This window comes from Paralichthys olivaceus, chromosome 1 (genome assembly GCF_024713975.1).
Source record: "Paralichthys olivaceus isolate ysfri-2021 chromosome 1, ASM2471397v2, whole genome shotgun sequence".
In the NCBI taxonomy this organism is placed as follows: Eukaryota; Metazoa; Chordata; class Actinopteri; order Pleuronectiformes; family Paralichthyidae; genus Paralichthys; species Paralichthys olivaceus.
Genome location: NC_091093.1, coordinates 16,133,109 through 16,145,715, shown reverse-complemented (window position 1 = coordinate 16,145,715; position 12,607 = coordinate 16,133,109). Strand labels below are relative to the sequence as shown.

Below are 12,607 nucleotides of genomic sequence, written 5' to 3'. Positions count from 1 at the left end.
TCTTCACAGAAAAGTTTTGCCATTCATCCATTCACACAGTAATAAGTGTGTCTATGTGCAGCATTTAAACACCTCTCACACACTGCCTGCACTGCCATTGCCCAAGGACACTTTGGCATGCTGACTGCAGCCTAGGATCGAACCATCAACCTGAACAACCCGCTCTACCTCCTGATGCACGGCTGCCCTCTGTCTTTTGTTTCAAAGAGGCCAATCATACAATCTATTTTATCATTAGATCTGACATGATCTTCTATTGTGTGATCATTTCACCTCTGTCCAGCTCTTGCTGCCCCCTTTTCCTGCTTCAAGCTGCAGCCCCTCCCTCTCATAAACACAGGGGGCGTGGCATGAGACTGTTATCGATTCAAGGACATGACTGCAGCCGTGTCCACAATGGGCGATGACAGCGGCCCACTGCAGCGTGTCGCTTTATGAGCAGCAGCTCTTTCATAGTTAGATGCTCAGCTGACCTAGAAGTCAGACACCTTGAGAACCCAAACATGCGCAGCTCTGCAGTCACACTCCCATTTTATGTTAGAATAATAAGCTGTGCAAGTTTGCTGGAGGCTCAGAGATGAGATTTAGGAAAAGTAGCTGTGATGGCACTAATATGCAACAGATTATATTTAATAATCCCAATTTTTGCAGAGAGAAACTGAATAAAGACTAAATATTGTGTAGGGTGATTGTGAATTTAAAGGGCTCACAGTGTGTTTGGTTATCATCACAAATGCCTTTATTTACCGTTGTTATAACAAAAATATAGGTTACATTAAAAAGAAGACATAAGAATAAAGTTATGGTGAAACATTCAGTGCAAAATAAGAAACAGACATCTCATAGTACAGATTAAAACAAAAAAGTGCTGCATAGAATTGACAGAAAACAATAAACACTGACTGATGAAGCAAACCCAGAACGAAAACTGTGTCATGTGGTTATGAATTAGATAGAGGTGATTCCCCAGTGAGAGAAAAGAGCAGTAAAATATGACAAAGGATGGAGAACATCTTGGTTAGTAGCTATTCACAAGAGAAGCTTTCAGTACATCTTTCTTTTTCCCACTCAAAGTGCATTAGACGTGCTCTGACTTGAGTCTGCTCAGTATCAGCTACAATCATTAGTCGCTCGTGCCAAACGTTTCTCAAACGCCACATTGCATTTCCCCTTTTTGTTTAGATGTGTTCCTCAACTCACACACTCTGCAATCACCTAATTTCTTCACAAGCACTTAGCACCTTCCTCCTCTTTCACACTCGTCTATGGGAAACTCATAATTCGGTAAGGCCGTGTACACTTGTAGTTGCGCACATATGGTTTCCAATATCTCATTTCATTCAGATACACTGCTCACATTTTGGTTGCAAATTTCAGGGAAGATTCTGCAACATCTTAATAGTTTATATAAAACATTTTGAGAGAAAATATCACCGCGGACGATATTCCAATTCTAGATTTGATTGGTAAGTGTGCTTTTAGGAACTGATTAAATTTAGGCTCATACTCTCTCTTCCAGCTTCACAACATCGCCAGGTAAACTTTCATCACGCACATCTCTCGAGTCCACTTTTCAAAATGCTTCAAAATACACGCAACAAGAAACAGTTAACAGGAAGACATTCAATATGAAACATTAACACATTTACATACATATTTATAGATCAGTGAGCTCTGATAAATGGTGATGTATACTTAGTTTTAGGTGAGAATCTGAACCAGAAGCCCTTCGTTTTCTCGTGGGTCGGGATGCACCAATAACAACAACAGCAGGAAGGGAGACGGCAGGATAAACCTGAGCAACTGATATCTGACAGTTTTCACACTTTTAACCAGAGTTACATGTTATGGAAAACGCAGAGAGAATCATAGTCAGACAGTCGAAAAGAATAATCAGATATCAGCCAGATGTTAAAATGTAAGAATCAAAGTCTCCATCAGTAGCAGATGACTGGTATTGTTGCATCCTGCCCACATCAGTGGTCTCAGCCTGAGTAATTAATGCTTTCTGGTTTAACACTGCATGGATGCTTAAACATAGTTAATAAAGACCGAAGCAGACAATATGTAAATACCCACTGATTTTACAACGCAACACACAGTAAGCTCTGCTACAGCCAGATCTTTTTTTTTTCTTTAATCCAGCTCTGTGCATGGTGAAGCGAACCTGCAAATATCTACTGACAGCAGTCCATTTCTCATCTCAGCAAAACTACTCTCACAACATCAGGGAGCCCCCAGCGCCACAATGACTCAAATCATGTCAGAGTTTTAGATAAACTTTACTGATGGATTCTCAGTGGAACTCCTCCAAAAACTAAGTGGTTACAGGAATAGTCTTTTATCCACATCCCCATTAATAGGAGAGCCTCCCTCTGATGCCGTGTTGATGTAAACAAAGGCCAAAGTGATGTTCAGATTACAGTCAGAGCACAGGAATTAAAAGCACCCTGTTTTGCTTACTGGACTGAAGTCTCACACAAAAAAATACTGATATAATATTAAAAAAAATAATAACTGCCACCAATCAAACTTCTACAACAAGCTCATCTATGCGAACCCAGCCCAGCATGATTTGGATCAGGTTTGGAAGACTACTGTGGAACATCAATCAAGGCATGTGGCATGGGAATGAGTTGATCAGACTATAGTTTGCAATTTAATGATGGAAATATTTGCTAATGAGGCAGATCAAACCATTGTATTAATGTGTGAGCCACACTGTTCCTGCACATGGTGACTATCATGCACCTTTAGAGCAGGAAAAGCTGGTTTAAGTCACGCAACAGCTACTGTGTCTTCAGACAACTCTGCTCTGAATAAACACAATGCAACAGAGAACATAAGAAATTAATATGCGTCATATTTCAAATTTACATTAATGCCTTTCTGTTTGAATGCATCCGTTAGAAAATTATTACAGAGAAAATAACATCTGTTTCATAATGATCAACCTGAAGAAGAAGAAGAAAAGAAGTCCACAATAATCTGAGGTAAATTTGACCTTGGAAGGCTACTGAATGTATTTTCTCTGGGAGAGTAACAGCCACACTGAAGGGGTTCATTCAGATAAAAGTTCAGGACAGGAATGTTGAAGCCCATTTTAATTAACACAGCCTAGAATTGATGGAATATGCATGATGAAGTTATAATTTGGGAAATTGTTTATCCAGAGAAAACTTTTTTGTGAGTTTGTCTGTTCTTTGGACTTAGTTTAGGCCTACTTGACCACTATTTTTTGAAATTATTGAAAATCTCTTATAAATGCAGGGAAAGATTTAGAACTGCCGTTGAACAGGTGCATTTACAGTAAATGGATAAAAGGCAGGTTTGTGGGCTAATGACACTGGATTGGAAGCCGACAGGTCATATGGGCACTAACTAAGTCCCTGTGCCTATAGGCCTTATCTTAAATGTTTAATGCCGATCAATGCATTTCCTCTCTCAAGAAATCACTGGATAACATTAAATGCACAACTTCCCACAGCATGGCTTAAAATAAGGCATTTTAAAGGCATGAGAGTGGGAAATTATACATTAAATTGGAATAATACGCACATAACTCTTAAAACTTTCCCCTTTCCATTTCAAAAAACATGCAAAACAAAATGATAATTCTGGTACCACCGTGCCATCAAATAAATGTACAGCATCTCCTGAAATGAACAGTGATGCGCCAAGTCGGCATTGCCCGGCACGTTATCCGTGTCACGTGTTCCAACATTACATAACACGAGCATGCCCTCCCAAAGGGCACCATGCTGTACAGATCCCTGACATCAAGGCAAATGTTCTAACCAAAACACCGGCCACCTACCAAAGGCTTATCCATCTTAGGCCTCCGTTTGTCACCACAGCACTGCAAATATTTCAAATGTTGTGGTCAATTCTTGTCCGTGCGGATGAAAGAAGCGGACAGTGGCAGGGGGAGGTCATTTCAACAGGCTACAGTCATAATTAAGGTGGCCGGAGAGGTTTTACGCGGAGATTTACGCACGCAGTGTGCAACCGCAGCTCAGATAAAGTGAATCCATCCATTCTCCCATTCCCGAGGTGGGGACATCTTGAACCGGTGACGCCGCACTTTGTAATTGTTGCCATTATTATTGTCCCAGAACACCTGCCCGCCGACACAGTATTTAATCGCGAACTGCAGCGTGCCTCCGGTGTCGAGGTAGGTGGGCGTGACGATTTTGAAACGAAATTTATCGGTGTCCCCTTCGCTTGACTCGGGGACATAGGACGCCAAGCTGTCCATGAAAGAGATCCAGTTGTTGAGAGAATAGCGCAAAGAGACGCTCTTTTCGAAAGCCAGATTTAACACGCGCACAAACCCGGAGAGGCTGAACTCATCTGCCTCGACGGTCTCCAGCAGGACTTTCACGTCCCTCACTTTGTGCTCGAAGCCGGGCAGTGTGCCCGGGTTGGTGAACTGCAGCTCCATGAACACTGACTGCGCAGGAGCGCGAGGGAACTTTGTGTCCAAATGGCTGAGCTGCAGGGGTCCTTTGTGGAGTTTGGCCAGAATGCGCTCCGGCACCTCTGGTTCATCTGTATCATCGAAATGCTTTACTGAAATCAGCTCCAGACCCAGGGAGTCGGCGAAGCGGACTTTCTTCTGGCTGGTGGGACTCCTGGTGCGGGAGATCTCCAACTTCGCTCTCTCGGTGGGCGTAGGCAGCGACTTGCATCTCCGCCGCAGGTTGGGACTTTGCTGGGGCTTCAGGAAGATCTCTCTGCCCCGCGGTCTCTCGTCCACCACGGGGCTCTCGATGGGCTCACAGGTGCCGTTCATCATGTCATAATCCTCCCCATCATCGAGTCGCGGGTTCGCCGCCGCCAGGCTCCCGAACAGCCCTGCTATGCAGCTGTAGTTCCTCGGGAGGCAGTTCTTGGGGGGCAGCATGACCGGGGCAGGACGAGTGCAGTCCGCTTCCATAAAACGCAGCAGTCCCCGCACTGCAGAACCGAAGTAGTCGTGATGGGGGGGAAAGACCGGCGGGTGGAGAGATGGAGCCGTCAGGTGTCAGTGTCCCCCTCTCGGATAGGTGCTCCGGCTGCGTCACAGGCTGACACTCTGCAGCTCTGGACCAATAAACCAAGGTGATGCTGTTCATCAGCAAAGTGCCAGCTCCCTCTGCTGAGGTCCACTTGAAATGTCAGTGAGACAGGAACATATATAGTCTGACCAGGCAATCAAAGACTGACATGAAAACCTCTCCCTCTCTCCCCGCGCAGCAACCATCACTGGATCAAGTGTTGGACCCACGCAGCTCCCCCCCCGCTGAGCTGCACATGTGCGGAACAGTTTGAGGTCTGCTGTCGCTCTACGTGCAGAACAGAACGTTCCTCCGGTTAACTTCCCTCATACGTCACACTGTGGCGTCACAGTAACCCAACGCCCCCAGAAAACAACTAAAGACTTACTTTTAAATTTGATTTTAATTTAACTTTTTAATGTGACGTAATCCGGATTGTTGCGTATGTAACATGTAAACAGATGTAACAAACTGACAGCAGATCAGCACGTTCAGGCATGCTGCGTTCATGTGTTGTGAGAATAATCGGACATAAAATGCATATTAACGCCTCCTCCAGACGAAACAACTGTTCCCAAAATAATCTGGTTCACGAGTCGCCGAGTTGCTGACGTCATCACGTACAAACTAGTTAACATAATTAACTATCAACTCTAAATAGTAGAGCGTGAACTCTGCCCCATGATTGACAGCTGAGGCTGATCAATGGTTGATTAAGTGAGTGTATCGATGGGACCTCCCTCCATCCATCAATCACTTCTCGAGTCTGGATGGAGCCACTGCAGCAAATGTTCTGTCCATCCCACAGGTCCATACACATGTGGACACACTTCTTTATATTCAGTCTGTGGGACAAACTTACTGGAAAAATGAACACTTGAAAAAACAGCAGGGTGATAAGATCTACTTATAATGGCAGAACACATGTGACGTTCAATATCACAAGTGATAAAGTCACAGTATTTATAGTTGTACATCAGGTGGACATTTTAGGGCGGACAACACGTCTCCACCTCCTCCCACTATCCAGAAACGAAGCTTAAATACGCTGCATTTGAATGCTGCCATTTTGCATATTCGGAGCCATCCATTTGTTGAGCAGTCATGTGGTTCATCTTTTTTTAACAGTCTATAGTATGAGCGCAGCGACTTCACAACTCGCGAAAAGGGACCTCCCGAGGAGCACGCGAATGCAACATCTGCCCCTCCCCCTTTTGTTCACGTCACGCCGTTCCTCTACGGGTCGTCATGACGACAGCGTTGCGGCTAGTGTGTGAAGGCATCCAGCGCCACTGCGTGGGAAGAGCAGGGAGGATTTCCTCAATGACCGATGCTTCCCGAAGAAAGAATGGTGATACACACACGTGTGAAACAGCAGATCTCACAGTGTGTGGATTAAATGAGGAGCCTTCAGCACAGGAGGAGGAGGAGGAGGATGAAGATGAGCAGATTTACCGGACACCAGAGAGGACAAGAAGTAGAAGACCTGCTGACATCCTGCTCGATCTCAGTGAGGAGGCCTACCTGAAAGAACTGGAGCCACATCTGTTCTCTGGTGTGGAAGAAACTGTAAGTGAATATTTGTTTTTCTGGGTTATAGCTCAACTACCTGTAATGTTTCTACTTAGGGCTGAGCAATAAAACATTATCAATAATTATCGCAATACAGTTTTCAGCAATAGCAATATAACAAAGGTTCAATATATCTATTTAGTTCGTATGCATGGTGTAAGAACATTGAAGGGCTATCACATGAAGAGTTTTACTCAGGAGCAATAAGTCTTCAAACTTTTAAAAGATACAAATTTGAAATATATCATAATTTTCAATATTGATTTATATAACAAAAAATGATCATGATATATTTTTTATCGTCCAGTCCTACTTATATTTTATTTCCTTTTCTCTATTAATTATTTCATCCAATACCTTTTTGCTTTTATTCTTGTTAATTTGATTCTTTGTCTTTTATATTGAAACCATGTGAATGTGATGGCAACTAAGGTTTATGAAATGTAAACATTTAAATTGAGCTGATACATTCATTACTGTGAAACCTTCTGCCTGCTTTTACCTGATGATCTTGTACCAATTGTATATCATATATATAGATCTATAGCTAGATAGATCTAGCTATAGATCTATATATATATTGTTTCTTTGGAGTCAGTGAAGAAATTATTTTATCTGATCTCTGATCTATTTTCAGTATAAACATATCCAATCTGTTGTTCTCTTATTTAACAATATATATTGATTTTAAAACAGATCTGTGGTTGGGAGAGAGTTGCTCCACTGAGCTGCATTCTTCTGACTCAGAACAAACCCAGTGAACCGCAGCAAAAGACGGCTGACAACTCAACCACCATCTCTGCAGATCCAACACCCGATACTGCAGACAGCTCAGCCAGCATCGCTGTGCCTCCAGGACTTTATGACCAATCTTGGATTAACAAAGCTGTGGCAGCTCTGCAGCTAGATACCAAAAAATGGCCCTCTGGCAATGCCATGCAAAAAACTCCATCACATCACCTCCCAGAGATGATAGAGGAAGGAAGGACTCTTGAAAACACTTTGCAGCCTTGTGATGTGTCCTCAAAATGCCCTGTGTCAGAGAAAAGACATATTAAGCCTCAGAAACACAGCCACAAGCCCAACAGCATCATGGTTCCAATCAAGAATATCACATTCTTACCACCACTCAAGCCACCGCATCTGAATCCCAAGGTTGACGGCCAGCTCTGCAGGGGCAGGAAGGCTTCAGTGGGAGAGAACTTGCAGGAAAGATGTTTCATGTTGGATAAGAGAAGTGGGAGGAGAGGAAGAAGAGATGAGCCTGTTGCAAACGCTGAGCTTCCCAATCAGGCTGCAGACCTGACCTCCAAACACCAGGCATGTCACCATAATGCACTGTTGTCTTACGCAGGAAGTTTTTCAATTCCCAAAAGGTATCAGGTGCCCGTGTCCTCCAAACCTGACACAGTGCACCACGGGCGCTACTCGATGGGTAAGAGCCTCACACAGGTCTTCCACGGCAGCAGCGAAGCAGGTACCCAAACCCATCTGCAGCCCAGCTGACAGTTTTCTTAAAAAACGAGGTTGTGATGATGGTATTCAAATCTACCACAACTTTTAATATCTCAGGTTCTACAAAGTCAATTTTCATCCTCACTGCCTCTTGTAATGTCACATCACCTCAGATGGAAGAAGAAATTACAGTAATTGCAGAGATCATTTGGTTTTTATGTTCAGTCCAAAATAAACTGTTAGTGTATACTCACCATAACAATATGTTTTGTCACCTAGGACTTTATTTTCTTCCGACCAGTTCCCACAAGTGCTTCTTCAGCTGTTCTAGTTGCCTAGCAACAAGTGCCTCTTACAATCAAATGTAGCCTCTGTTGATATATGATGTTAACTGTGTGCAAACTCCTGCATCTGTTCAGTTCAGTCCTCAGTTTATCAGTCAGTGATCACTGGTGGTTGTTGTCAGGGTGAGAGCAGTATTATACCGAGATCCCTAAATCAACTGTCACATTGATCTCCACATACCTTTTAATTTACTACTTATATTGCGACAAGCTGAATACTTTATTATACTACCTCGTTTGTATTGCGCTGCTCTGTGAAATAAAATAAACCTACAGATAAAGTGATGAGAAGTGTTTTATAACAAGTTTATTTATTAGTTTCCTTTTTTGTTTCATTTGAGTTGTTTCTTTCTTCAACCTTTGAGCTGTATTAACTGACAACATAATGCATGTTTTCCAGCAGTTTATTAAGAACATCTTCAACAAAATGCTGCATAGCATCATTTTCATGTGCCAGAATCAATCTTTCTACACAAAACCATGGAGAACGATAAGGTATAAAACAGGTTTTACACATGCAAAGCAAAGTCTGAAAGGATTCTGACGTCTTCTCAGTGTCATTTACCGAAACAAATTCTTGTATAATTCTGAACTTAATACTCGGGTTAAGGCACCAACCAAACATAACGAAACAAAGAAACAAGGCCTACAGCTCCTTGTTCTTAAGCAGAACACAGTCCCTACGTGGTGCCTGTGCTTGGTGAGGTAACTCAGTGCAGCAACATCATGAAAAACATTACGTTTAGTTGCTTGGAGAATAGATAAAATAAAAATTAGATTCAGATACTGTTTCCAAATTGTTAAAGGAGGACACTAAGGATTTTCATAGAAGAAATTCAACAGGTCTCCTTTCAGTCAAAATCAGGAGGAGGATAAAAACAATAGCACTGTGCTAATCCTTGCTCTTATCCACAATGTGTCTGTACAGTGAAAACAACTGGATCACTTCAGCACAGAGCACTGCTACTGTATACACTTACACCCTGCAGCTAATAAATAAGTCAAAGACAGTAACACCCTAATTTTCCTCACTGACTTACTGCTCAGCTGCACAGACACAAACAAGTTTACAGATCATACTTCACAATCACATTTAAACTAAAAGTGTGCAACATCTGACGAGACGAGAACATTCAATTTAGAGTTGTGCCACATCTGCATGAGTAAAGGTATATTTCAGAGATGCCTTCTAACACATTAGATCATTGTTCAAGGCCTTAATAGGGACATGGAAGAGGTTTCCATCAGATACACAAGATGAGAATCAACATTTTACATTTGTGCTGCTGACCAATTTACATTAATTCTAAGTTTCTGCATCTTCTACTGGGAGCTTAAGGTAGCTAGCACCAAGCAAATGCTAACTAATGTTAGCTTGGAGCACAAGAGGTGGATGCTGGTGGATTCTTCATGTCGACGTGGCGAAAAGAGTGAGTGGGAGTTAAATTGTACTGGTGTAAACCATCTCTACTGTACCATATGTTCATTTAAATAGGTTGTGCAAATGTTTGGCAGTCAAGTAAACAGGGAAAAATGGTGGGAAAAATAAGCTTGCTAAGAAAGCTAGCTACATTATCCTGACAATGAGTCAGCAGCGCCATTTTCTTCATTGTTCTGCTGTGGCTAATAAATGTACAACCTGAGCAGATGAGAGGGGAGTCAGAAAGCTCACTTGTTAGTTACTTCCATTATATCAGTGTATTTGATTCATCATTTTATATCTTTAAATTGAGTTTTACTGTCTTCTGATTGCAGTCTGATGGATTATATAACATGCAGGGTCACAGTCACTTGCCTAAGGTGTGTGTGTGAGTGTGTGTGTGAGCAGATTTAGGTGAAGAATTAAGTCAAATTAAAATGGTGATTTAAGAATTATTCTACAAGAATAGGTTAACACATTATTTTAACTATTTGCCAGGGATAACAACTATCCAACACCATAGGTTCTTTTACAGCTTTTCAGATTTAATGGGGTGGGACTCTTAAGACAGCCCTGCTTTGGAGACCTGTCATACTTGAAGTATATAGTGTGTTGTATTGTGCTGGTGTAGAGCCTAGTAAATACCCTTTTAATACTTAAGTGATGCATTTAGCCATTTTCATTTAAAATTTAAACCATATATATATAAAAACCCATTATATGAAAACACAAATGAGATAAACTGAGATATACAGACACTGTGCAAGCCTTATGTGATATACCTGTACAGTTCAATTTTAACAAAGTATTGAAATCTAACGAGAAAATTGCAGTTGTTACGGTATTTACTATATTTTGTGCTTTAAATATCCCAGTTTTCATTGGTTTATCAGTATTGCTGTCCATGGCGTCATTGTTAGTTAACTGAATTCATATAAATAGTAAAGAGACATGAGAATAAAACTGGGTTCAAAAGTAGTAAGTCAGTAGCTGTTTGTTGTGTACAGCTTTGTTTGTCATTTGTCTAGTATTTGGACTGATACTTTTACACCATAAAAGTTCAGAACTCATAAATAATATTTTGAAGTTGGAGTAACAATAAGTCTATTTCAAATGTTCTTATTGATGTTAATGTATTTAACTGAGTGACAGCTGCTTCCAAACAGTGTATCATCAAAGGCTGCTGCGTCAATCGTTTAGTCTGAACAATCTGGCATCAAAGGAAACTGCATTTACTCATGAGTAGCAGTTTCTGTTGCCATTGAAAGTGCCTAAAAGAGCTGCCGCTGCCACGATTTGAGCTTTCCCTTACTGCATAAACCAGGAGAATAATGGTGACACACGAAGAAGCAGATCTCACAGTGTGTGGATTAAATGAGGAGCCTTCACCACAGGAGGAGGAGAAGGATGAAGATGAAGATGGGCAGATTTATCGGACACCAGAGAGGACAAGAAGTAGAAGACCTGCTGACATCCTGCTCGATCTCAGTGAGGAGGCCTACCTGAAAGAACTGGAGCCACATCTGTGCTCTGTTGTGCAAGAAACTGTAAGTGAATATTTGTTTTTCTGGGTTACTATAGCCCAACTACCTGTAATGTTTCTACTTAGGGCTGAGCAATAAAACATTATCAATAATTATCGCAATACAGTTTTCAGCAATAGCAATATAACAAAGGTTCAATATATTGATTTAGTTCGTATGCATGGTGTAAGAACATTGAAGGGCTATCACATGAAGAGTTTTACTCAGGAGCAGTAAGTGTTTAAACTTTTAAAAGATACAAATTTGAAATATATCATAATTTTCAATATTGATTTATATAACAAAAAATTATGATATAATTTTAATCGTCCAGTCCTACTTATATTTTATTTCTTTTGACTATTAATTATTTTATCCAATAAATGTTTTCTTTTTTTGGGGTTAATTTGATTCTTTGTCTTTTATATTGAAACCTTTGGCAACACATGTGAATGTGATGGCAACTAAGGTTTATGAAATGTAAACATTTAAATTGAGCTGATACATTCATTACTGTGAAACCTTCTGCCTGCTTTTACCTGATGATCTTGTACCAATTGTATATCATATATATAGATCTATAGCTAGATAGATCTAGCTATAGATCTATATATATATTGTTTCTTTGGAGTCAGTGAAGAAATTATTTTATCTGATCTCTGATCTATTTTCAGTATAAACATATCCAATCTGTTGTTCTCTTATTTAACAATATATATTGATTTTAAAACAGATCTGTGGTTGGGAGAGAGTTGCTCCACTGAGCTGCATTCTTCTGACTCAGAACAAACCCAGTGAACCGCAGCAAAAGACGGCTGACAACTCAACCACCATCTCTGCAGATCCAACACCCGATACTGCAGACAGCTCAGCCAGCATCGCAGAGCATTGCTGTGAGTGGCCTCCAGAACATTGTGACCAACAGGTGGAATCTTGGTATAGCAAAGCTGTGGCAGCTCTGCAGCTAGATACCAAAAAATGGCCTTCCTTCGATACCATGCAGAAAACTCCATCACATCACCTCCCAGAGATGATAGAGGAAGGAAGGACTCTTGAAAACACTTTGCAGCCTTGTGATCTGTCCTCAAAATGCACTGTGTCAGAGAAAAGACATATTAAGCCTCAGAAACACAGCCACAAGCCCAACAGCATCATGGTTCCAATCAAGAATATCACATTCTTACCACCACTCAAGCCACCGCATCTGAATCCCAAGGTTGACGGCCAGCTCTGCAGGGGCAGGAAGGCTTCAGT

General features: G+C 41.4%; 2 protein-coding genes across 2 annotated transcripts; one reads left to right on the top strand and one right to left on the bottom strand.

Moving 5' to 3' along the window:
- Positions 1–716: 716 nt before the first annotated feature.
- Positions 717–5,323, bottom strand: LOC109636810 (protein phosphatase 1 regulatory subunit 3E). Its single transcript, XM_069523034.1, has one exon. It carries the CDS (start codon positions 4,937–4,939, stop codon positions 4,016–4,018), a length of 924 nt encoding a protein of 307 aa, XP_069379135.1. The 5' UTR covers positions 4,940–5,323; the 3' UTR covers positions 717–4,015.
- Positions 5,239–8,715, top strand: LOC138407382 (uncharacterized). The gene is made up of 2 exons (XM_069523029.1): positions 5,239–6,608; positions 7,308–8,715. The coding sequence occupies exons 1-2, from the start codon at positions 6,288–6,290 to the stop codon at positions 8,115–8,117; spliced, it is 1,131 nt and encodes a 376-aa protein (XP_069379130.1). The 5' UTR covers positions 5,239–6,287; the 3' UTR covers positions 8,118–8,715.
- The last annotated feature ends 3,892 nt before the right edge of the window (positions 8,716–12,607 follow it).